The 26,010-nt window shown below is 42.9% G+C and overlaps 7 protein-coding genes across 9 annotated transcripts; 3 read left to right on the forward strand and 4 right to left on the reverse strand.

Annotated features, from left to right (window-relative positions):
• Positions 1-829: 829 nt before the first annotated feature.
• LOC118103673 (gamma-crystallin M2) lies at positions 830-2,291 on the reverse strand. Its single transcript, XM_035150833.1, has 3 exons — positions 2,274-2,291; positions 1,364-1,612; positions 830-1,225 (listed from the first exon to the last, which is right to left on the reverse strand). The coding sequence occupies exons 1-3, from the start codon at positions 2,289-2,291 to the stop codon at positions 953-955; spliced, it is 540 nt and encodes a 179-aa protein (XP_035006724.1). The 3' UTR covers positions 830-952.
• A 1,773-nt stretch (positions 2,292-4,064) lies between these two features.
• On the reverse strand, positions 4,065-5,485 carry LOC118103466 (gamma-crystallin M2). Of its 2 annotated transcripts, none has more exons than XM_035150452.2 (3): positions 5,477-5,485; positions 5,140-5,382; positions 4,065-4,340 (listed from the first exon to the last, which is right to left on the reverse strand). In XM_035150452.2, exons 1-3 carry the CDS (start codon positions 5,483-5,485, stop codon positions 4,065-4,067), a joined length of 528 nt encoding a protein of 175 aa, XP_035006343.1. The 2 variants fall into 2 exon arrangements, with proteins under 2 accessions (XP_035006343.1, XP_047195125.1); XM_047339169.1 differs by having other exon boundaries at positions 4,065-4,319; positions 5,134-5,382.
• A 100-nt stretch (positions 5,486-5,585) lies between these two features.
• On the forward strand, positions 5,586-9,315 carry LOC118103674 (gamma-crystallin M3; the record flags this gene model as incomplete). The annotated part of the gene is made up of 3 exons (XM_035150834.1): positions 5,586-5,723; positions 8,630-8,905; positions 8,990-9,315. Coding segments are annotated over 3 exons (687 nt in total), but the record flags the coding sequence as incomplete, so codon positions are not given.
• Positions 6,740-7,852, reverse strand: LOC118103464 (gamma-crystallin M3). The gene is made up of 3 exons (XM_035150447.2): positions 7,838-7,852; positions 7,473-7,721; positions 6,740-7,018 (listed from the first exon to the last, which is right to left on the reverse strand). The coding sequence occupies exons 1-3, from the start codon at positions 7,850-7,852 to the stop codon at positions 6,740-6,742; spliced, it is 543 nt and encodes a 180-aa protein (XP_035006338.1).
• A 1,113-nt stretch (positions 9,316-10,428) lies between the features above and the next one.
• LOC118103468 (gamma-crystallin M3) lies at positions 10,429-12,357 on the forward strand. Of its 2 annotated transcripts, none has more exons than XM_035150456.1 (3): positions 10,429-10,437; positions 11,596-11,838; positions 12,085-12,357. In XM_035150456.1, the coding sequence occupies exons 1-3, from the start codon at positions 10,429-10,431 to the stop codon at positions 12,355-12,357; spliced, it is 525 nt and encodes a 174-aa protein (XP_035006347.1). The 2 variants fall into 2 exon arrangements, with proteins under 2 accessions (XP_035006347.1, XP_035006345.1); XM_035150454.2 differs by lacking the exon at positions 10,429-10,437 and adding an exon at positions 11,487-11,498.
• Positions 12,358-13,937: 1,580 nt separating this feature from the next.
• Positions 13,938-14,777, forward strand: LOC118103467 (gamma-crystallin M2). Its single transcript, XM_035150453.1, has 3 exons — positions 13,938-14,055; positions 14,196-14,438; positions 14,508-14,777. Exons 1-3 carry the CDS (start codon positions 14,047-14,049, stop codon positions 14,775-14,777), a joined length of 522 nt encoding a protein of 173 aa, XP_035006344.1. The 5' UTR covers positions 13,938-14,046.
• A 252-nt stretch (positions 14,778-15,029) lies between these two features.
• LOC118103465 (gamma-crystallin M2) lies at positions 15,030-24,963 on the reverse strand. The gene is made up of 7 exons (XM_047339010.1): positions 24,775-24,963; positions 23,726-24,074; positions 22,887-22,940; positions 20,406-20,526; positions 16,829-16,931; positions 15,473-15,715; positions 15,030-15,347 (listed from the first exon to the last, which is right to left on the reverse strand). The coding sequence occupies exons 6-7, from the start codon at positions 15,665-15,667 to the stop codon at positions 15,072-15,074; spliced, it is 471 nt and encodes a 156-aa protein (XP_047194966.1). The 5' UTR covers positions 15,668-15,715; positions 16,829-16,931; positions 20,406-20,526; positions 22,887-22,940; positions 23,726-24,074; positions 24,775-24,963; the 3' UTR covers positions 15,030-15,071.
• Between the last annotated feature and the right edge of the window lie 1,047 nt (positions 24,964-26,010).

The following is a 26,010-nucleotide window of genomic DNA, read 5'->3' on the forward strand; positions in this document are numbered from 1 at the left end:
GGTCCTTGTAATGAAGCTCTTACACCACTAGGTGGCCCCCACACTCCCACGCTGCACTCATGAATTTTAAAGTAAAGACATTTTGTTTCTATCATATTTTTGCTCAAATGTTTCATGATCCTTCCACATTTTACGATGCATTCACACAAATATGCGAATTTCAGGATTGTGCAGCAGCAGCAGCCTCTTGTGGGTGTTTTGTATTTCTGATTTATTTGTATCTGAATAAATGTGACTACAAATTGGAACTACTTTATATTTATCATTTATTGATTTATAAATTGGTTATACATAATCAAAGGGTGAAGTAAAGTCACTAATAAAATAAAATTTGTGTCACTTTCTGATAAACCATCAAGTCTGCAGTTATAAATGTTAATAGATCATAACTAAAAAAGGTCAACCACACTGTACAGAACACACAATCTATACTGTTTCTGTTGTGTGGACAGTGGATATTGTGAATGGCTCAGACAGTATTTTTCCGCCACAGGCCGCCACCTGAGAACAAAGGCAGCTCACAGACCGTGGGTCCTCGTTGGGGAATTCTCCTGAATCATCAGTTGGCTTTTTTTCTTTGCCACCTTTTTTTCCAGGCTTTACCGTCACAAACCAGATGTGAGCACCCGACACACAACAGCAATTGTTTACCAGTTACATGGTGCAAAATAAACTGGCCACTTTCCCAGCAAATATGCATATCCCGAGAAGATGGATGCACATTTTTTTACAAGTCAATAAAATATCAACAAAAATGCTCCCCAGAGGATGAACCCATTAGGTGCCACTGTCACAAGATTCAAATATCTAGGAAGTTTTATTCCTCCTTACTTCATAACGATTTGTTTTGTAATATCACGAAACAAACTCACACCCATTCTGCTGCAGTGTGCGCTTTTATTTGCAGGTGAGGACGAGTGGAAGAGGATGAGTACGGAGTAAGGTGCGGCGTCTAAAAGTCCACAACACGTCTAATGGAGCCCAGAGATGGATGGAGGGCCCCCCACTCTGCATGTCGCCTGTACTCGCCCTTCTCCAGCAGGTACTGGCGCCCCCTGTAGTTCGGATGCTCGTAGAAGACCCAGACGCCGTCCTGGACTTGCGCCGAGTGGACGTCCCGGTAGCGCCAGCGGTCCATCAGGTTGGGCAGGTCTTCGCTGAACTCTATCATCTGGCCGCTGAAGTCCGGGCGTTCATAGATGCGGATCCTGTGCCTGCTGGAAGGCTGGAGCATAAAACGAGAAAAATCAGCGACCAACTGTTTCCCTTTGTTTCCAGGCTTTATGCTATGCTAAGCTAACTGCCTGGTGGCTAAGTTAAACTTAAACCAGGCTTACAAATCAAGCGATATTCCAGAACTTACAAATCGTATAAGGCGACAGGAGTGGATGGTGTCATTGAAACCGTTCCAGCTCTGGTAGCTGGGGTATTCGCCCCTCATGAGGACGTACTGGTAGCCCATGAACTGGGGTCTCTCATAGATGACCCAGGCCCCACCCTCCACCCGGATGGAGTTACAGCGGCTTAAGTGGGAGCTGAGCTCGGCACAGTCGCTGCTGCATTCGTAGTAGCGACCCTGAAAGTTCTTGTCCTCATAGAAGAAGATCTGCAAGAGGGAGTCAGCGTTACAAATTTAACGTAATCGACAAGAATAATTATCTTTGTCCTTTAAATCAAAGGAAAATGAGGCTTCTAACGCCTTGCTACTGGCAAGATGTGTAAATGATGAATGATGATGAATTTATTTATGCCGAATGCAAAATTTCTTTAAGTTTTGGCTAAATGTTGCAAGAGAAATACAACCAAAAAGGTTTAACATGAGATTACAGCTGGTTTCACATGAGGCTGGATTGAAAATGAATGTTGAATACTTGAATTAAGGACATCTCAAAGCTCATTCAACCATTTATGAACACTTCTATATCTCGCAGTTAGGACATGGAGACAGAAGGAGGCAGGGATCGAACCACCGACCTTCACGCTACCTCCAGATGTGACAATATGCCAGATGTTGTGGTTTCAGTGTTTTCTACTGCCCCCAAGTGGCCAAAAAAACAACAATCATTGCAGCTTTAAAGTTTTTCTCAGGAGATGAGGGTAACAAAGGAAAAAACAAAGTTTAGAAATGGTTGATTCTACCGACATGTAGAAAAGTACTGATCCTGAATGTTTTGAACAGGATCAACACGAAGAAACCGTCCTACTTTGACTGGTGATGCACATTTTACAAACATCATTACAGTATCATGACATTCTAGAGCTGCAGCACTCACCTTCCCCGTGCGCTCCATAATCACCTTATGTTTCTCTTCACCCAAATCAAATTAAATCCACCCATTCACACTGATGCATCGGCCCAGGTCCACTTTTATATCACGGTCGATGAAATGCATCGCCAGGAGAACAATTGTCATTCAAATGGGCTCCACATTAACTTTGGCACATTAGCTGACGCTGCAATTGTTTTAGTTCACGGCCTTTATACGTGATGATGCAGAAATTTTGAATGAAGTCTGTGTAACTCTAGAAAAAAGATTTATTTCATTGTTATTTTGCAGTAAACTTACTTAATCTTCATATCACTCAATTAGTGCAAATTATCACCTTGTGTTTTGATTGTGTATTTGTAGTTAATGCTATATATAATTATGTTAATTTATATGATATCACATTCTTGTATTACAGTTTAGATAATTATATTGCAGTATCTAGTCTCTTTTTTACTCATATACGTATCTATACTACTTCCCCTCCTGTTTGTGTTACACTTCTATTTGTTCTTTAATGGTTTATAATATATCAATCAGTTAGTCAAATACATCATTCTAATATCTCTGTTATGCATACTAAGGTCACTTGAGAGCAACCGTTGCAGTAGATTACCCACAATGCTCAGCGACTGAAGCGCGCATGCAGATCACTGGAATCTCTGTCCAATCAGACCTGGCAGTTTCTGGCCTCGTCAGATCTGCTGGGAGAGGAAATACGAACCAAGCCTAATTTTTAGAGGCACATTCATCAGTAGTTTGCACACATTTATCTTTATCTCGAAAAATATTGCAAGAGCTTTTTTGTGCTATATTGAATACACACGTTTTGCATATCAATATCAACAGGGTTGGTGTTATGTAAAACATTAAAGCAGCCGCCTCCAATATTCCCTTCATACAGCACAAGACAATAAAAGTGAGCACATGGCTTCCTCTGTGTGAATTGGATTATTCAATCAGCCATTCAAATATTTATCCAGGCTCATCACATTGTCCTGATGCAGTCGATCCAGTTTCCCTAAACAAAGCAAACGCAAAGTGCGAAGCGTCCCAAAGCCACCGGACGCAGCGGAGCGAGCCGACGAAAACAACGGCACCGCCGGACGTTTGGTTTGATACGGAACACGATGAGTCAGTGGCTCAGCTGGAAGCCACCAGACACTTTACAGGAGAAAGTGAATCATGGTTTTATAATACGTGACCACTTCATAGTGGACAAGTTGGGTTCCTGCTATTTCTTACAAGTCGACTAAAGTATCCAAGAGTTACTAAGGAATTTGATAAAAGATATTACGTATTATTAAGTGAATAAACATTTGAATTGTCATGAGGTCACAGGGTCTTTGACCTTTAACCACCAAACTCTGATCAGTTCATGCATTTGTGCCACATGTTCCCTCATTGCTCCCCTAATAAATCATCATGGTCATGAATGCAGCCACATTTTGGAGTTGATTGTGCCTCAATGCTTCATAGTGCTGGGTGTACGTTGTAATATGCATCTCTCAAGATGAAGTTGAACAAATAAGCTGTAAATAAGGTTCTTTTGAATAAAAACCTCAGGTCATACTTAATTTTGAAGGTAGTTATCCATAGAGAGAGTTATCACTTATCGTATTGTGACAAGTTTGGCTTATTTTGACCTATTATTATGTTACATTAAGAGATAATTACCTTGTGATCACAAAACATGGCTTTAACTCCCAACGATGCATATAGAAATATTCACAGAAAAACCAGAGGAACACAGTCAGAGTTTGCTTTTACTCATTTATTGATTGAGAGGGTCTGGGGTTAAAACTCTGTGATCCTGCGGAAGGAGCCGACACCAGGTGAGGACGCCCCCCAGTCTCCGTGCTGCGGGTACTCCCCTCGCTCCAGGAGGTACTGGTGTCCCTTGTAGTTGGGGAGGTCGTAGAAGACCCAGGCGCCTTCGGTGACCATGCAGGAGTACGCCTCGCGCAGCTTGTAGGTGTCGTACACCGACGGGCAGTCTTCAGCGCACTCCACCATCTGCCCTCCGAAGTCCGGCCTCTCGTACAGCCTCAGCTTCCATGAAGTGCCGTAAATCTGAAAGACGTTTTGATTTAAATTCTTTGTTCAAGAAAGTGGAACATGACTATTGGTGGAAGAAAAAGCACAAAAAAATAGCACACAGAAGAAAAATTGGGTTCCTGGGAATCTTATTGTTAAAGTCAAATACTCTCTAAGTCAAATACCTTAAATACAGTGTGGCCTTGTAAATTTTGCATGTCAGTGAGCCATTGTTACAAAATAACATCCATTGGGAGAAATCTTAATGGCCACCTGCTGAATCAAAGTCCTTTTTGCTCTGTTTTGGTCTCGACCAACACCTAAAAGCCAGATTCTCAGGTGTAACTCCAATATTGACCCTCGATTTGCTCTGTTTTGGTCTGAGAGGTGTTGGTGGAGACCAAAACAGAGCAAAAAGAAGTGTGGAGGAGTCATACTGGCCACCAAGTGAATGTAAGCCCAATATTCACACTCCTTTTAGCTTTGGTTTGGTCCCCACCAACACCTAAGAAGCACAACTAAAGCTCTTCAACTTATAAATTCAACACCAGGTTCACATTCGGGTTTTGGCCTCGTTCTGAGCGTGCACATTCCCCTTTAATAATTTCTTGGCAACTAACTTGCGACCAAAAGCTGCAACTTGCTGCCAAACCCACTCGCTATTGTCTGCTTGGTTGGTCCGTTGGCTTCACAGCGTTCACAAAGCTCCGTCCTGTGCCATTGTGCATTCCTGTCTTCTGTGCACTACTCAAACATACTTTCTGTTACTTCTCCGACTCGACAGTGACTCTAGTTGGTACAGATCCCTCAAGAAACCCAGAGCGAGGACTCTTACATTCTTTATGGCGCGGCAGGACTTGACGTTGTCGCTGAACGCCAACCATTGCTGGTTGTCGCCGTACTCCCCGGGGCTGAGGATGTACTGGAAACCCTTGTAGTTGGGTCTCTCGTAGATCACCCACACGCCGCTCTCCACTCGGATGGAGTTGCAGTGGTTGAAGTACGTGTGCAGGTCGACACAGTCGCTGCTGCAGTTGTAGCAGCGACCCTGGAACTTCTTGTCCTCGAAAAATGTGATCTGTGGGGGAAAGGTAAGAAACGTGAGCATCTTCTGAAAAACACAGAACAAATGTCTTTCAGAGTTCGGCAGCGGTTGAAAGCTTTTATCTTACCTTCCCCATTTGGACGCACTGTACACCTCAGTCTTCGCTGCAGCCCCATCAAAGTATTTATCGATAAACAAAATGTGCAGAGCGGGGGAAGTCTTTGATACCCAAATGAGGCAGATTTACATTTCAGCAAAATGGCTTGGTGCTGTTTGATTTGCCTTTGTTCCAGTCTGATGATGACACGGTATCAAACACATGCTGCAACAGGGAAGGCAGAGGAGGATCAGAGTCAGACAGCGATGGAAAGAAAGTGAGTTGGTTTAAAAAAGAAAAAACATATCATGGTTTAATGTACGTAGTTTTATGTCTACTGTAATTTGGCTTCAACCCTTACTGAGATAAATGAGGTTTGAGACGTGAGGACATATATTATTGTTTCATTTGAGAAATTGGACTTGAAAATTAAAACCTTATTTATTTGTTTCAGGATTTCAATATTTATCTTATCAACGTCTTTTTTTGTTTTGTGATCTTTTTTTCCTTCGGTAAATGCAAAGCCAGACAATCGTAGCTTGTGGACTCTGTGACTTTTCTTCCAGGTTGAACATCCCGAAGCGTCTTCCCACTCTCGTAACGGCCGATCAGCTCAAAATATTTGACCTTCAACATGCAAGTCAAGGTCGAACTGCTCTAAAGGTTTTAGATTAATGTAATGAAGAGTTTTTAGAGGCAAACTAGTCGTTAAACTTTTTATTATGGACGTACAAGTCAAACTTTTAAACTAAAGAAAAAATATCCTCCTGCTTCTGTTTCTTTAGGTTTCGGGTTTGCAACATTTTCACCACCCACTGCTTTTAAAGCACAGATCTGACCTGTGCACATTAAAGTTTTTCTACATTATCCAGGCCGTTCATTTTAGTTCAATTTGAAAATCAACTTGCACTATCCTTGCTAATGTCAGGTATTGAACTTTTCTATTGGGACATACAACGTAATGATCCTTTTCGCAAACTGCCTGTTTACGCATTATTTCGACCGTTGGGCTGGGTTTTCTAACGGCAAACCTTTTCGTAGCTCGTTCTCAAATACAGAATGTACGTTTTCCTACACACACACGGAGCAAGGACAAACAAGGAAAATGAGTTATATACAAACATTAAACAGCTACTACATGTCCACTTATGGTTGGACATGAATGGCTGGACACTGTTCAACCTGTAGGAGTCACTCTTTGCTTTGGAAAAGTCTCAAGTAAAATGAAGCGCAGACATCAGACACACTGGATTTCAGCCTGGTTTTATTTGTTCACATGTAGCACATTCAGAGTTAACAGGAGTCTATGATGCGTCTGATGGAGCTCAGCCTGGACATGTTGCTAGTCCCCAGCTCTCGCAGGTTCCGGTGCTCTCCTGGTGGGAGGTACAGCATCCGGCCTTTGAAGTTGGGCTGCTCGTACATCAGCCAGTGGCCGTCCATCACGTTGCAGGACTGGAAGTCAGATGACTGGAAACGGTCCATCATGTTGTCGCAGTCGTCCATCAGCTCGTGCATCTGGCCGCCGAAGTTCTCCCTCTCGTAGATCTTCATGCGGAAGGGTCCCCTGTGCTGTGGGTGCAGAAACAACAGGGGAATGAAGAGTCAACCGATCTACACATTACAGCTTTAGTCTGATAATCCTGCAATAAGATCGTGCTCAGAAACCAACCCTAAGCAAAAACATCACAAATCAATAATCCATCTCTAGAAAACAACGACAAAATTGCTTTAAAGTAAAGAAATTCTCAATCGAGAGAAAGATCTACATGTTTTTGGAGATTATCTAATTATCTTTCAGGATTTTTACATAAATAAGAGGCACCAGCTTCAAGCAAACACTTATTTATGGCAGCAGTTTTCCCTGAATTCAAGCAGAATCACTGCATCACAGGAAAAGCGAAAATATCCGTAATTCAAGGGTCACAGATTTTAGCAGAATCTTGCTGCCTCGGTGATGAGCAGCTTCTACTCGAAATCGTCGGAGCCTTAAGGCGACTCCACGTCTCAAACCCAGTCCACCTACCGTGGGGATCATGCGACAGGACCTGATGCAGTCGCTCATACTCGTCCCCATCAGGCGCTGGTTGTCCGGGTACTCGCCCCTCCTCGCCAGTGTCTGATGGCCCGTGAAGTTGGTCTGCTCATAGACCATGAAGAGGCCGCACTCCACCCGGCAGGAGTTGCACTTGGTCAGGAAGGAGGTCAGCTCGGGGCAGTCGCTGCTGGTCTCGTAGGACCGGCCCTGGAAGTTCCGGTCCTCGTAGAATATGATCTGCAGGATAAAAAACACTCATGTGAAATCAAAGAAGCACCTTTACATCCTGCAGTGACTTCTCTCTCTAAAGAATCTTCTTAATGTGGCAGAGATGTTTTGAAAGTTTCACTCACCCTCCCCATGGTCATGATTTTAGCGAGTTAATCTCAGATGTACCGCTTCAACATCGACCCTTTTCCCTTTTTATACATTGCACAGCCGTAGTATTTCCACATGGCTTGTGCTGAAACCTTTGAGTCATCACTCTATATTGTACCACAGAGCAGCACTATAGGGTGGCACACTATACTGTATGTCAGAATGTGCAATAATAACTCAGGACTATATTGGAGCTTATATTTGCTTCCAGAAGCTTCAATTATTTTATTCATATATCATCTATAATAAAAAATATGTGGCGTGAATATCAGAACTTAAAGATGAACTTTGTCCAAACACTGAAGATGTTCGAGAAATTGCACAAAACCTTGTAGATTCCACATAAAATCAATGTCCAGGCCTTGAATCATTCGGAAATAGAAATAAATTTATAATCGTTTAAATACAGTTTCCCTTTATGTGACCTGACCTGACCTCAACTACATTCAACATACCACAATAACTATTCACGTGTGGTGTAGAAGATGAATGCTGCCCCACGTGAACCTGCTGCTGAGTCAGAATGTTTCGCACAAAGGTGTGTGAGGTGGTCTGCTGCTCAGCCCGTATAAAAGAGACGCTCGGACACTGTCACTTAGGAAAAAAGTGAAACCATCACCATGGGCAGGGTAATACTCCTCATGTGTTTGTTTAATGTCGGGAGAATCCAGAGTTGTAAAATTGTTTTATAGATGCAAACTGTTTGCGTAAAGTCGTTTCCATCCAGTAATAAATCTTGACTGATTTCTCTCATTTCTTTGCCGCAGATTATCTTCTACGAGGACAGGAACTTCCAGGGTCGCTCCTATGAGTGCAGCAGCGACTGCTCCGACATCCACATGCACATAACCCGCTGCAACTCCTGCAAGGTGGACAACGGCTGCTTCGTGGTGTTCGACCGCACCAACTTCATGGGCAACCAGGCGTTCCTGCGCAGAGGGGAGTACCCGGACATCCAGCACATGGGCAGCATGATGGGCATGACCGGCATGACGGGTGTGACCATGATGGACACCATTCGCTCCTGCCGCATGATCCCGATGGTGAGATGTTTGGTTTGAGTTTGACCCAGAACACGGGAGGGGCTGTAGAAAATAGCGCTATCACGTCTTGTCTTCCTCCAGCAGCACAGGGGACAGTTCAGGATGAAGATCTACGAGAGGGAGAACTTCTCAGGCCAGATGCACGAGGTGATGGACGACTGCGAGTCCCTGCAGGACCGCTACTTCATGGCCGACTGCCAGTCCTGCAACGTGATGGACGGCCACTGGCTGATGTTCGAGCAGCCCAACTTCAGGGGCCGCATGATCTACGTGAGGCCCGGGGAGCACAGGAACTTCCGGGAGACCAGCAACGTGATGCGAGTCAGCTCCATCCGTCGCATCATGGACATTTGCTGATTGTCACTCATTATAACAACGTGTAGGAGGAAAATAAACCATATTTTCAAGTATCTCTTTTGCTGTCTTTGATTCTTTGCACTTGGGTAAACATCACAATCTTAATTCCGAAATAAAAAAAATTCCAATTCCCATTCACAATAAATGGTTTAGTACAACAATTGTTATTATATTGACTTTTATATCAAGTTCCTGATGAATCAGCTCATCTCACCTCTCATTCTGAATATTTTACATGTTTTCAACGCTCGATAAATCAACCAAATATTTTTCCAAGTCTTATTACAACTGGTTCAATAGTACTGATGTTCCATAATACAGCTTTGTAGTATCTGAATCACAGCTATACACAAAAATATCATGGAGGTATTACCAAGGCTGTACATTTTGTACTCATAGTGCACAATATATTATAACATATTTATAATCATATAATACTAATCTTGAGTGTATCATTAAAACTAAAGAGACAACATCAACTAGGTACAGTTTTTTATTTTAAGATTCATTGTTAGTGGATATTAATTTGTTAGTTTGAATCACAACGTCGTGATGAAAATTCAGGATTTGTTGTCTATCAAGTAGTGGAACTTAAAAAAAAGGTGATTTATAATCACAAGATTAAATCTCCTTCAGATCATGAACATACTCATAAGTTAAGTGATAAGTTCCGTGACAACCTGCATGTTCGATTCTGAGAAACTTTGTGTGTAAAGCTGATATTCTATCTACAGGAAGGGTAGATCCTCTGAGGAGCATGCTGGGAAAATACCACAGTAAAAAGCAAACGTACTGTTTTCTCTTCTAATTCTATCCAGAGTTTTACAGTGTAAACCACATACTGTCTTTTTTACCCCTAACCCACGATCAAGGTTAGAGGAAACTTTAAAAAGCAGCACGGAGGAACTGAGGTTCAAACCACTAACTTTCTGGTCAGTGGACGACCCGCTCTACCTCCCGAGCCCGGTATCCCATGATGCCGAGCTGGTTTAATTCTGTACGAGGAGAAGTTTAAAACAAATCAAAGGAGTGGAGGGCACTGAAAATATCTGACAGGGGCCATATTTAAGATGAACATCTGTACTCGTCTTCATCTTCAGAACCTTAGAGCAACGTGATGTAAATCTAGTCGTAATTAAAGGTTAACTGAGAAGAGTGAGGAAGTCATGGGACGGGTTTGTGATGAATATCATGCTATAATCCAAAACTGAAAAAAAGGTTGCAATCTAATAAAACGAGTTAACATGAGTGAATCCAAGCTTTGGAGCATTGCATAATGTTTTCCTAGGCTAAAAAATATTATATAATCTTTAATTTAATCTAATCAATGCTCCTTCTCCAGGATCCAGGTCCAGAGTTTTAGATCAGAGCTGCAGGACCACACTGATAAAAATCACGAGAAGCGATTCACAAGATTCACAACTCTGAAGTAACAGACTGCACGTTTCAAAACTCAAGTTCCAAAGTGTCACAACCTTTCTTTCCTTACGCACGTGCACCAGTTTTCAGAGGAACCATTGATAAGGTTTCAAACCTGATGCACAGGGGGAACTGTGACCAATGTGAAACACAGTAAAAAGAGCGCTGCAGCTTTAACTTGAAGAAAAACTCAAATACAAAACAGTTTTTGCAGAGATTTAAAATACATTTTCAGTCAAAACGTTTTGCATAAGGCTTGAAAACTTTTTCATCCATGCAAAACCTTTTTTTATTAGATTTAAATCTTTCAAACACAGAGTTTCAACCTTTCAAATCATTTTTTGTGCATCAATATCTATTAAAATGTTAAGTGTTAAATGAAGTGAGGCGGTAGCAGCAAAAATCCTGAGTGCAATGAAAGGAGCTGTTGTTCCTGCAAGAGGAAGATTGTAATAGTTCTTCTTTCAAAATGTTCATATATCAGCTTCTGCTTCAATCATGCATCTGCCGACATGCAACAGCATCTGTGACACACTGTTGTGTCCTGTGATGAAAATAATGGTGCAGAAAATACAAAAGTATTGCAAAACCCAGAGTTTGCTTTGTCATTGTGAAATCCACAGCACTACAGTTTAATCGGAGTGAGCGCAGAGTTCACAGCTTTGATGTATAATACAGTAGCGACCAGGCCGATAAGCTGACTCGCTCATTTCATACAATCGAGGGGCAGATTCTTTTCATGTCACATGATGCATAAAAGGCCGTGCACCCGTGAGGAGAACAACACAAATCAAATAGCTTGACCATGAGCGGAAAGGTAACGTTTGCGTCCGATGCAACAAACTTTGACCGAAACACTGCAGCACATAACTTCTGCAATGAAACAAGAACCCGATCTGTGTCTTTCCCTCTAGATCGTCTTCTTCGAGGAGAGAAACTTCCAGGGCCGCTCGTATGAGTGCGTCAGCGACTGCTCTGAGATCTCCTCGCACCTGAGCCGCTGCAGCTCCTGCAGGGTGGAGAGTGGGACGTTCATGGTCTACGACCAGCCCAACTTCACGGGGCAGCAGTATCTCCTGACCAAGGGAGAGTACCCCGAGTATCAGAACACCCTCGGCTTCAATGACTGCATTCAGTCCTGCCGCATTGTCCCTGTGGTAAATATGAAAATATAGAACATAGGCAGTACAGGATAGATTCAAGTGTGGTTGGTTTAAGTTATCAGAATGAGGTCAAGGACAAGGAAAGAAAATCAGGTCACCTTCCAAACACCAACTATCTGTATATTCAAGCGAGAATGTGAGGTCTTGAGTTAAGACTTTAGAGCAGAAGTAGCATTTTAATCCCTAAACAGGATATAGTACAAATGCATTTCATTCGATCTGTTGCACACACTCTTGCAGCACAAGGGGCCGTACAAGATGAGGATCTACGAGAGACCGAACTTCGAGGGCCAAGCGCACGAACTGACCAACGACTGCGACTCCATCCAAGACCATTACCACATGTCCGACACGCAGTCCTGCAACGTGGTGGACGGCCACTGGCTGATGTTCGAGAAGCCCAACTACGAGGGCCGGATGCTGTACCTGAGGCCCGGCGAGTACAAGAACCTCAGGGAGATGAGCAGCGACGACATGAGGTTCAACTCGATCCGACGCATCACCGAGTCTTAATGACTCGTGCTTAAACCGAGAAGCTTTGCAGATGATGTGATTTTATTCATATTAACAAGTTGTCAAACTGAGAAAAAAAAAAGCCTTGTTTTTACCCTGAAACTGTGATTTTTGTGCATTGTTTGCATGTAGTTCCAGTTGCACTGTGCAATCCAGCCACAATGAATTTACCTCTTTTACTGTGTGACGCGCACAATAAACAAATAAACTGATTTGCAGAATCTCTGTGTCAAGAACTTCTGAAGATCAACGTGAACATACACTGGAGTTATCATCTAAATACACAGGAAACACTAGAAATAGAGTTATTCTCCTAAAACGTGGCTCTAATACACAAGTGGGATAAAGGTATTAGCCAATTTACATAAAACACAAATATGAATATAAATCATTAAAAATACAAAGATAAAACATCCATAAAATATTATGTTACAGCTCATATCACTCAAATCCCTGCTGAGCACAAACTGTTCACAAATATACGCATTTATATCTATTGTCATTAAATGATTCATGAATAAACCTTTAAATGCCAACATTTGCTAAATATCTTATATATTTTTATTTTATATATATATTTTATTTACATGAACTCGATGCTACTGTTGCAATGAGAAAAGCAATGAAAACTGAGAGTTCCCTAAACTGCAGTAACATCCATTCACATGTTTATAACTATTTAGTAAAAAACAAATATTACATTATGATAGATATATAAAACAAAACAATACATATATGTAACACAAAAGTTTTAATATGACATTTTAAGTCCTTGTGTCATACATCTATGATGAAATATTGGTTATCTGGGATATATAGAATATTTGTATACAGTATATAGATGTATTTAACAACAGATATACATGTATCGGCTCAGTACTACACTGTGGAGTGTTTCTTGTGTATGATTTATATTCCACACAAAACTCAAATTCTAAAACCATCAAGACAGAATTACGGTTAAATATCATGATGCTGATGCTTCTCTGGAGTCCTGTGCGGACGACTGAACATGTAGGAGCTCAGCCCCCCCGAGGATACCACAGTACGGGTGTGGGAGAGGGGGGTGGGGGGGTCGAGGCCCGAACAAAAGCAAGAGAACTGGACGCCGCTGCTGACATGAAGGAACCAATGGGCTGTGAATTGTAAAGCATATAAAAGCTGCAGCTGTGTGAGCGGGGGGGAAAGTCAGTGTTTGTGTTCCCTCAGGATTTCAATATGGAATCAATAAAATCACGTGAAGGGTTGAACTTGAACCTGATAATCACGTGCATCAAGAGGAGTGTTATCAAATAGTACGTGTGCTGTTGTAAACTGCAGCTGGAGAAATAAACTCCCACAAAGAAAAATTAGTTTCTCTCTTTTTCACTGTGTCCAAAGTCAAACTCTGAAGTTCATTACAGTCCAATGCAAAATGTATTTAATATGTTTGAGTTTATTTGTGGATTCACATCATCAACTAGATTAAATTCAAAGGGTGAAAAGGGGGGGTGGGGGTGGGCGGGGGGTGGGGGGGTGAGCGGATTTGCTTTGTCGCACAAAACAACAACAACAACGTGGCTCTGCCAGAAAAGAGCTGACGAGCCGACTCATTGTCCGGACTCACAATGACCCGGGTCATCCGTGGGTTATAAAGGCAGCGCGGCACTCACAGCTGCTGCTACAGTGTGACCGAGGTTAGCCGTCATTATGGGTAAGGTAAGTCTGCTTGATTTCCTCTGCTTGGACCCAACCCGTGAACTGGACCCGTTTTTAACTGGTGGTACAACGTGTGTGTTTTCTCTCAATCTGAGCCGACAACTGTGTTGATTTTGAAAAAATTCCCCCCTGACTTTCAGATAATCTTCTACGAGGACAAAAACTTCCAGGGCCGCTCCTACGAGTGCGGCAGCGAATGCTCCGACCTGCACTCCCACTTCAGCCGCTGCAACTCCATCAGAGTGGACAGCGGCGACTGGATGGTCTATGAGAGGCCCAGCTACACCGGCTACCAGTACTTCCTGAGGAAGGGCGACTACCCAGACTACCAGCGCTGGATGGGATTCAACGACTGCGTGCGATCGTGCCGCATGATCCCCACGGTGAGTTTAGCACTTTCTTTTTAAACGTGTTAGTCTACAGGCGACTAAATCCCTCCGTCTCCTCCACAGAACCAAGGCTCCCACAAAATGATGATCTACGAGCGACCAGAGTTCGGAGGCCAGATGATGGAGCTGACCGACGACTGCCCCTCCCTGTTCGAACGCTTCCACACGAACGACGTCTACTCCTGCAACGTGATGGACGGCCACTGGATCTTCTACGAGCATCCCCACTACAGGGGACGCCAGTTCCTGATGCGTCCTGGGGAGTACAGGAGGTTCAACGAGTGGGGAAGCTCGAGTCCCAGGGTGGGATCCATCAGACGTATCACCATGTGAGAGAGCTGATGTCTGTTTATGTGAAGTCAGTAAAACACTGTCAATAAAGATTTACAATAGTCAATGTTCTGTCAACTGCTTTCTTGGGTTCATCACTTGTGTTAAGTGGAGAAAACGTTACGCACAAGGTTTAAACTAATTATTCCACGTTATTATTTCATGAGTGGATCATTCGAGGTGGAAACAGGAATAAAACACAAACACACACGGGAGTGATTCGACTTTCAGATGCAGAGTTGTAGCTGGGCATATTTATTATTGAGAACAGACAGAGAAAGAAGGTTCACGAGACTCCTAGTTGAAGTCGGTGATTCGCCTGAGCGAGCCGATCCTCGGGCTGGCGCCACCCCAGTCGCTGTATCTGCGGTACTCGCCGGGCCTCAGGTAGTAGGGCCTGCCGCGGTAGTTGGGCTGGTCGTACAGCAGCCATTGGCCGTCGACCACGTTGCACGAGTTGATGTCGGACATGCGCAGGCGTTCCTGGATGTTGGGGCAGTCGTCGTTCACCTCCTGTATCTGGCCGGACATGTCTGGACGCTCGTATAGTCGGATCTTGTAGGAGCCACGATGCTGCAGGAGGAACGAAACGCACGAGTCAGAGTTTAGGAATGTTCCTAAAAGGCTAAAACCCAAGATTCTTCCTCAACCTAGAGTTTCCTTTAAACTGTCAATCATTTCCTCCATCATCCTCTCACCATGGGGATCATGCGGCAGGAGCGGATGCAGTCGTTGATGCCGACCATGCGCTGGTTGTCCGAGTACTCCCCCCGGCGGAGGAAGTACTGGTGGCCCAGGTACTGGGGCCTCTCGTACACCATGAAGCAGCCGCTCTCCACCCGGATGGAGTTGCAGCGGTTGAAGTACGGGTGCAGGTCAGCACAGTCGCCCATGCTCTCATGGTGCCGACCCTGGAAATTCCTGTCCTCGTAGAATATGATCTGTAAACGTTTGTCAAAGTTAGTCGACTCGCGTGTGGAGTCTTATTGTAACTTTTAGTAGCAACACGTTATAATCTTACCTTTCCCATTGCTATATTTGTTGGGGGCCCGACTGCCGCTCAGTAGTTCATGTCCTCGCCACTGTCCTTTTATATAAAGTTGCTGTGTGATGGCACAGCATAAAGTATTGTCATAGGTTTCATAACACATAATGTATAGTGACGCACAACAGTGTGATGCTGACTTATTGTCCGCTTTTCACAGGTTCATCACTATTGATCAAAACACGGCGGCGTGCTAGCAACCCCAGGTCACTGCTCTCAGTATCAGCAAAACAACAGGCTTTTCATTCAGAAAGATTGTGAACACCAGGGCCAGAACATACCTCCGGCAGAATGTACACACAGATACACAATGAGTATATATAACTGTACGCAAACAACTGCTGCTAATTAGTACTGTGCGGGAAAAACAACCAAACAAAGGTTATTTCCTCATGTGGGAGTGTTTGGTGTCCACGAGGTTTAAAGCAAAGAAATGTATTTATATCTCAGGCTGATATATATCTATACATCTATATATATATTATATATAATAATGTGTTGTATGTGTTTGGGTTTGTCTCAGGAGGAATTGTAAAACATGAGGTGGTTCTCTGATTTTCTGAATGAATGAAATCTCCTCATCTGGACACTGCAGCTAGTGATAAATGCTTTTTGGCACTAAATTAGCAATTAAATGCAAAAATGGTGCTTTACCTTAAATCTTGTGAGCATGTAACCATGGTAACGTTTTAACATTTCAGCTTTTAGCCTCAGAAACTGTGGAGTCTTGTTTGCATGTGTTTAAAGGTGATATAAGTTTTCTCTGTGGTTAGCATGGTTTCTTGCCAGGAGGCCAACAGCTTCAGCCATTGTTGCATTTACAAGACGAGAGGTTAAAAACCCATTCAGCCCCCGAGCAGTGCTGCTACTTCAGGGCAGATCAGAGCCCGTCTACTGGAGAGAGTTAAAAACTGTCAATCTGACCTCAGTGTATTCATGTGCTCTGCTGCCGTCTAGTGTCTCTGTTCAGTAAAGATGCACAAACATGACACACACACTCAGTACAAACCTGCACTTTGTATCATCAGAGGTGGGACGTGTGGTGGGGACGTCAGCAGAGTTTCCTGGAGGTGACACGTCAGGGGAGGAGGAGCTGCAGCCGTGAACTTGATCTGATAAATAAGCAGCAAAGCAAACATCACTTAATATCAACAAAGTGCCAGAGCTTGACTATGAAGAATTGTGTAAATAGCATTAGACATTAAAATCATCAATTCAAAGTTGTTGTTCAAGACATTACATAAAGTTCTGAACAACAACTTCCCAACACTTTGTCACCAAGCATCATATTCTTTTAATATATTCATATATTATTATAATACGTTCAAGATTTTTGGTTAGAAGTACCACATATTCCCCACAAGGCGGCGCCATTTCCCTGCAAGTAAATAAGTAATCTCATGCTGCATGTAAATCACAGCAATGGTGAATAGATAGATAGATAGATAGATAGATAGATAGATAGATACGTCATCCATATTATATCAGAAAATACCAATCTTAGGTGAGTAAACTTAAATTAAAACTAAAACCAGAACCAAACATGTTGCGTATCAGACATATTGTTCTAAACAAACTCCTCTGCTTGGAGAATCTGTTATGTAGGGGTTGACTTTATTATTATTATTATCCTTTAACTTTTAAAAAAACTTTTCAGGGAGCTACTTTTCTCAACCGGCCTCCTCAGATGTTGCATCCACTCCTCACAAAAGGTATAATTTCTCCATGACTGGCGATGAAGAGCTGTGAAACACTGTCATTGACCTCTTCCTCCTCTTCCTCCTCCTCCCTCAGACCACAGGAAAGCCAAAGGCGACAACGTGCCACCGAGAGACAGAGAAGCAGCAGATTCATTGTGGAGACATTTGCAAACATCTTTTTCAGATCTGCTTCTCTTGTGACATTTCCAATCTGCAGCTCCTCTGTGTCGTGCACGTTTCCCGTCACTCCAGCCTCCTTCCTCCACATTGTTTGCGCTCATCTGAGTAATGCAGGCCACACCATTACTTGTCATTCATTTCCAGCTTTTCTTAATTGCCGGGGTGAATTTGCCAACAAGTTCTGACTGTGCACAATGAGAAGGGCATGTTTGATAATTACAGCAATTTACCAACTAAAAGTCCTTTTATTCTCCACAAAGATCATTTGACACACACAGTGCTGTCAGCACAACTCCACCGAGTTTTCACTGAGACCAAAATAGGAGATTCGATTTTTTAGCTGTTCTAGTTCTGCTCTTTGTGTTAGTTTCCATATTGACTTCCTGCTCTTTTTCATATTCTTGTTGTCTTCTCTTTCTTTTCTCCTCCTCTTCTGTTTATTTCCACTTCTCCTTCTTCCTCCTCCTTTCTTCTTCCCCCTTCTTCTTCCTCCTCTATTATTCATTCTACTATCTCTTCTTTCTTTGCTTCCTCTTCTCCTCCCTCTTCCTCTCCTTACTTCTCCATTTCCTTCCTCTTACTTCTTCTTCTTCAGATTATTGGCACATTATCTTTCTTTCCAGTCCCTCATGTCGTCCTCTGACCTTTTCCCCTTAAACGTCGGGACGTGAGTAACGTGGCTCTGACGTGAGCTTTGTTTCTGGAGGAGGAAAAGGACCAGAGCAGAATTAGTTAAATCTCAATCAGCCTCAGCGTCTCCAGAAACCAGCACTGGTTCACGTCAGGAGGGTTTGACACAACTGAGGAAAACCAAAGTAATCCATTACATCATTCATGGGTCAAGTGCAAGTGACGCGTGACTTGTGGCAGATGCATTGAGAGACTGTGTGTGATTAGTGAAAAATGAATCTGTTTCTAAGGTTCTATCACTCTTGAGATCATCTGTAGTTCCACACTGAAAATCTCCTTCATCTAATATCAAAGCAGGACCAGAAATAAGCATCAAATAACCAATTAAAACCAAGGTCCATGTCCAAACTGTTAACACGGAGGAGGAGGGAATATGACCTTTATTGCAGCCTGCCACCAGGGGGCGATCGAGATGATTTGGCTTCATGTCATCCATCTTTATATATAAATAGAGGCCTCAAATCAACGTGTTTTGTATCAATCCCACTTCACAGACACAATAATCTGCATCGTCTTCTCCTGCGTTTGACGATGAACAAAATGCCAACTTCCATTTTAAGTCTCGGGACTTGCCGTGTGAGGTCAAATATCAGGTCAGACGTGCTCGTACCGCTGAGAAAAAGTCCGTTTCACCTCAGTCGGTCAGTAAGTCAGACAGTCGTGGAGACAGAGGTTGATGAAAAATGAGCCATAACAGAAGGGTTCAGCTCCGGCTCTGTAATTACTCTACAAATCTCTGATTTCCCCTCCTTCATCTCCAGACTATTTATAGCTGCTGCATTCCTCTCGGAGAATAAAATGATCTCTTTGAGACAGTACAATGCCAGAAATAACAGGTTTGGACAAACATTTGCTGAGGCGTGGTGGGCCTGGCTGACCATTACTGAGTTCCACTGTGGTTTCAGTCTACTGTTCACTCCCCCCCCACCCCCCTCGTCTTTTTATTCATCTGTTATTCTAAATGGCAGTGGGTTTAGCTGGTGGGGGGGAGGCGGTGGCGGAGTAAGATGTGATGGTTCGACAAAATAGCTCGTGTGAACCCAGATGAAATCGCTGTGTAGCACGGCGAAGCAGCAGCGAGGCCGGTGGACTTTCTGGGGTTTTTGCATGCGAGGGAGGGAGAGAAAGAGAAAGACGCGGTCATAAACACTTCATGTCTGGGAACACTCAGGTGACTACAGACCTCCCTCTCTCTGTTTATGTTACAATCACAGGACTTCACCCGAGATGATGATCCACTGAGACATGTGGAGTGTGAATGTGAGTATATGCAGTCGTCAAAGGTGGTAAAAAGTCCTCACATGCTTGAGTCAAGTACAAGTACAGATACTTAAGTAAAAGTATATGCATTGATTCAACCTCTTTACCCAAGTATAAAGGTATAGGCTCTTAAATGTACTTCAAGTATAAAAGTAGAAAGTACTCCTCTGAGGGTCATTTCTACCGACTGTATCCGTGCAAAGCTCATGTCGCATTAATATAGTTCAATGACGATTTAAATTAAACCACTCCTACTTCAAATCAAATAAAAAAACTATACAAACAGGGTTAAAGCAAGAAAATATCTGTCCAGGAGTAAATGTGAAGTGGAATAAAGTATTCTTCTTCTTCTTTGTGGACGCTGTCTGTGAGGTTAGTCGATTCTTCCCTTTCTTTTTCTGTTTTAAAACAAAAGTACCAAGCCTGTTTTGAAATTTTCCAGCAGTAGAAACTACAGATGATTGTGTGAAAAATGTAGGAAGTCAAAGTAAAAAAAAATCATCAAAGAAATAATTAGGCCTTCATTTCTTCCACAACAGACGTTTTGACTGTTGCTCATTACTTGATCAATCTTCATCAGCACACACAATAGCAGGACCCTGAAGTCGAAGCTGTTAAATGATTTTAAGATGTCAATAATCTCATTATTCGCCCCGTGCTTTTATTACCGTGTCAGAATGTCAAAAAGAAAGGATGGAAGCTATTGAGCTAAATACTTCTAGACAGATGCAAAAATGGAAAAAAAAACAACCTCACCTGAATCCTGCAGAGAAGTTGTTGCTGTTGTGAACGCGTCTGAGCAGAGAACCTCCCGCTGGGTTGTGCGTGTGTGGAAGGAAAACTGCAGAGAGAGTCCGGACCCAGTTCTCCGGAGATCCTGCGCCAGAGAGAAATAAACCACCGAACGAATCCTGGACAGAAAAATCGGGGACGTATCCAACTCTATATAATATATAAGCAGCAGGAAAAGATAGTACGCATCAGAATGTTATTAGAACTTTGTTACTGTATCAATAAGCACAGCATTAGTTCAAGAGACGGAAAAGAAGTTTTGCCACAAAACCTTGTGCATGCATAACATTTAATTTCTTATTCCGAGGCCCATTTAAAGCAGATTTTATACGTCTGGTGATTCTATACGTGTAGCTTTTATGTCCTGGTGACCACTGAAAGTTCATTTGTGGCTCAGTCCCCACTAGTTTAGATAGGAGCCTGTTTTTTTAGCCCCAAATAGCTGCCTGGCATTTTCCAAAGATGGCTGCCGAGTGGCGAGACTCTGTGAAGACGACATCGCCCCAGAGATCAAACTGACCCTCTGTCGCATTATGGGTGACAACAACTGTAAAAACGTCTTTAAACAAATATCCCACACTTAAATAAATTGGTATTCTCATAGATAACTAGATTATTATTTGTTATTCCCATAAAATCAAACCCGTTGAGTCCCATTGTCCCGTATCAGCGTAACTTCAGTATATTGTCCCTTCTCTGGCTCCTTCTCCAGCGGTTGTTTGTTCTTTTGTGCAAATGCTTCACCACAATATTGTTGCATTCCACAGCGACACCCGTTGATTTCTCTAAATGTAGACATATTATTTAGGGTTTTATACGCTGGGGCCCTGGCTATAGTTAGTGGGTGTGTACACGCTGACCTATAATAAAGCAAACACACTCAGCTGGGCTCGGGCCAGTGAACTAACAGCAAGGCCAGCTCGTCCTCGCTGTTGGATTTCACCTCCTTTATTGAATATAGTATAAAACTGTGATGCCTGGATTACGTAATCTCAGAGCGTGACTTGTGATGGTTATTTCCAGGGGTGTGGTTCCTGGTTGTTCCTGGTCGAGACCAGAATGTTCTATAAAACTAATGTCGCTCCCTTATTGACAAGCAGACGAAAATGACCATCGCCCCGTGTGGCAGAGGAAAGAACTGCTACACTAAAGTGTTCACTGACCTCTTTTTACCGTATAGGTCAGAAGTCCCGCCCCTTCAATGTTAGCAGATGGGACCAAACTAAAAAAGTATACATAGGTAGTTCTTACTAAACTGATTGACAGCTAAGACAGACTCACGATTGGTCGAGCATGTTTATCGCTACTGTGCAGACTCTGGCTCCAAATGTGCAAGATGGCGTCTAAGTATCCTGGATATTTTGGCTTCATTTTCTGGACAGTAGGAGGAAGAGGATCGGCCATTTTTTTATCCAGTCTGTTATAATACACGCCTGCATGTGTGTCCGCAGCCCCCAACAGGCGAAGGAATGTACTGCATTCGGGGGTATGTGAGGCATTAAGTTGATCGGATAAAAGTTTAAAATGTCACAAAGTACTGACACATCCTCGAATAAACCTCGACATCACAGCAGCAAGATGAGGTCAAATTGAAGTTAAGATTTATATAGATGTATAATGTATAATATAGAGTATATATAGAGTAAGACTGAAGACAGTGATAATAAAATACATAGTGTGATACGAACATACATAAAGAACTTCTCACAAAGGTTACGTATACTCAAAGTCACGATGACCTCACTTCCCTTTATATACCGTCTCTCACTCAAATTAGGTCTAAAAGTCATTTGGGAATCGAACCAGCGGATTGCCAATTGTAGCTGTACTTATTTACTAGTTTCTGCTCCATGTGACATTTTGAATAAAACATGATCCACCGGGGAGAGTGACAAAGACCGAGGGGACGACGAGGCGAGTCGTTCTGCTATCGTTTTTGAAAGCGGCGTCATGAATTATTCGGCAGGAAGATAACACTAATTTTGCATTAGATTCACAGCCCAGTGCACCTGCAGAGTTTCCACCGCAACACACACACACACACACACACACACATGCACATTTGTTGCCCTGCCCCTCCTGACACCCTGTTGTTTGTGTGTAGTGAATGTAGGTCAAAGATATGTGTGTGTGTTTGTCTGCTGCTCTTTCTGTGTGTGTGTTTGTGGCAGCAATGGACACACAGTGCGCTACGGAGGTCTCTGACACACACACACACACACACACACACACACACACACACACACACACACACACACACACACACACACACACACACACACACACACATGTAATCCAGCGGTAGGTCAGATTAATATTTCATTTGGCTGATGGACGGCGTCTGCTGCTCCGTGAGCCAAACATCATTACAACACAAAGTGACTTAACTCCAATTAGAGCTGAAAATCACATTAAAGCCGCTCTGCGATACAGGAAGTGGCTCACCTTTTCCCATCATGCTCGGATTCGGGGCCCGGCCAGTTACACCATCAAGCCGAGCTGTAAATAGAACAGGTTAAAAATAATTACAAGTCAGAATACAGTAAACAGATGTGAGTAAACAAATGACAAATAGCTGAAATTACAGGCAGCCTACGTGACTAGAATAAGGTTAGTGGGCATGAATAGGAGTGTGTGTGTGTGTGTGTGTGTGTGTGTGTGTGTGTCTGTAATTTTTTCATCGCTGTGTTTTTCCCTTTACAGAAGTTTTTTTATTTGGCCTTTAAAGCACATTATTTCTATTTTTTACTTGTTAGATCTTTTAAATTAAAATTCCACTATTGCTGAATTGTGTTAAATTAAAGTAACATTTTGAATGATTTTGAATGATTATTAAACCTTTGTTTTTTATATTTGTCATTGATGTCAAAAACATTTCTGCGATCTTGTGCAAACCGTGTGTGTGAGAATGTGTGTTTGTGTGTATAATTTATGAATGACGAGGAAGTAAACAGCTTCACTTTGGTGACATGCTTTTGCACTTTAAATGCATGTGTGTGGATGAATTAACAGCTTCAGCTTCTTTGTCTCCTTCACTCTTCACCTCTTTCTACTTCCTTTGTTGGACTGATGGTGACTTTAGAGGAAATTTCATGAACACTTATCACTACTAACTATAATTTGCGTCTGGATTTATCAGCCAAGCCGATCATTGCCATCGATTATGGACAAGAATCGTCTAGTTTTCTAGAAGACAATGGAAATCTAAAAAACAACCTTGACCCAAACCCTCACAAATGTCTGAAAAGTCTCTCATGATGTTAAACACGCAGCTTTAAGCTTACATGTTGGAAACATGAACTTTTAAAATCCTCCACTCCCCATCCGTCCCCCTGCACAGCACCAGGCTTCACCCATGGCGGGAGTCAGAGATGTCCTTGTTTTCTCCTCCCTCCATCCCTTCATCCCTCGCTGTGTTTGGGCTGAGCAGATGCCAGCGCTGGGTAAAGTCCTCTCCAGAGGGGCTGCCAGCAGCATATTGGTTTATAATTAATGAAATTAGGGCCGCTGTCTGCCGAGGAGGCTTCAGTCCTGGTGTAGGATAGACTGCTGCCTGCCAGGAAGACAGACGACTGGAGCGATCGAAGAGGACAGACAGAGGGAGACAGATGTAGTTGGACTGTCGTCGATCCCCTGTAAGGAGGGAACACACGTTCTGCATCTTCATCATCGTTTTTTTTAACGAAAACAGTTTGAATGGTATATTTGTAAGTGGAATCATTGGAATGATAGAGGTCAGAGCGGTGGGCTACAAGAGCACGACCCCTTGAACTTGTGTTTAAGAAGAATACACGTATAATGAAATTTAAGTAAGTGTCAGGCTTCAACTCAACTGAACAGCGAGCGACTGGGGAATGGAGCTGATGTTATATGTCAATTATCACGTTATTCACTTTATTAATAAAACCATCTGGATTAATCCAGTCTACCACAAATCCAATGAAAACTTAATATTAGTAGCAGCATAACTAGTGTCTTTGTATCCGAGGCACACAAACACCCCGTGGACTGCAACATGAAATTAAATTGTCATGCTACACAAACACAGATGCACATTAAATATTGACACCTGATTTTAATAATTTGGCAGGTTTTTTAATGAAATATTGAACGTGTTGCACAGATTATCAGCTGAAGATAGAGGGTAGAAAGACTACGGTAGAAATAGTCTGAGGAGAGATTGGTCTTTTCTCACTCAAATGCAGTCGCAGCTCAGCCACGCACCTTTTTCACAGCAGACACTTGGACTTGTCAGAGCAGGACGAGTGTTACCGAGCCACCGACGAGGGTTTTACTTCTATCTACACACACACTCCTCTTCATGCCCACTAACCTCATTGCAGTCACTTGTGCGTTCTCTTCCCGCAGTTAATCCAGTTAGAGCTGCGCAGTCCAGCAGCCGTTAATGCTCCCCTGCTGAGTCCCGCCGAAACCCAACCAGTGTCATGCCTTGTTCTGCTTTCTGCTCTACAAAGTCAACTTTTAGAGAACGCTCGTGCCGGATGAATCTGGACATTCTGGACATTTCCTGTGCCGTGATCACAAGGGATTGGAAAGGGCATGATGGATTTATTATTAGTTTTTAGTTTATAGTTTAACAAACTGATGATCTGGTAACTAGAAGGTGCTTTTACACACTGAGGGTGCAGTGAAATGAACGATGGGACAGATGTTCAGGGTGCTGCTGGGTAAGGTAACTGACAGGAGTGGAGGAACGACTGGTGGATGGAAGAGAAACGCCGAGGCCTTGAGGGGAAGAGAAGAAAAGGACATAAAGTGAATCTATAACATGTTAACATGGATGCAGAGGCTTTATTTGATAAACACCCCACTGATTACACAGATGTACAGGAACACAGCCATATGCAGCAAGTGCCTTAAGAGAAAGACAAGCAAATATGGGTTTGTTTAACATGCACATGATTAAATAAATGTGCAGACTCCCTCAGTTCCTCAGCTCCTTTGTTGAGTCTGTCTGCTCGAGCTGCTCTCTCCTTCCTACACTTCAGTGCAGACCTGACTCCGAGGCATCAGCTCCATCCTGCATCTTGTTTGTCTCAAGCTTGGCTGTTATGACATTTGTGTTCGATTGCATTATAAACAGGCAGCGTGGCTGGCTGGCAATGCCGAACCACTAACTGTCGTAATTGTTTGCAGTTGTCTGCGCTGCAAATACGGGGACGTCTGGTCTGAAGACTGTGTATGTGTGTGTTTATGAACATGCTTATATATGTTTGTTTGACTGTAGCACACTTACACACAGTGTGTACTGACGTGTGTGCAAGGATCTTTTGTGTGTGTGTGTGTGTGTGTGTGTGTGTGTGTGTGTGTGTGTGTGTGTGTGAGAGAGAGAAAACTCCTCACACTTTCTTTCTTTGTTTACATCCCTGTTAAGTTACACACTAATAATTAAATTGAGGAAGGAAGGAAGAACGGAAGGAAGGAAGAACGGACAGACATTTAGTAGAGAAGGAAGTGAGAAATTGTCGAAGAGAAGGAAGGAAGGAAGGAAGGAAGGAAGGATGGGAAGATGGACATTTAGGAGAGATTGAGGTAAGGAAGGAAGGGA

This window comes from Hippoglossus stenolepis, chromosome 24 (genome assembly GCF_022539355.2).
Source record: "Hippoglossus stenolepis isolate QCI-W04-F060 chromosome 24, HSTE1.2, whole genome shotgun sequence".
NCBI lineage: Eukaryota > Metazoa > Chordata > Actinopteri > Pleuronectiformes > Pleuronectidae > Hippoglossus > Hippoglossus stenolepis.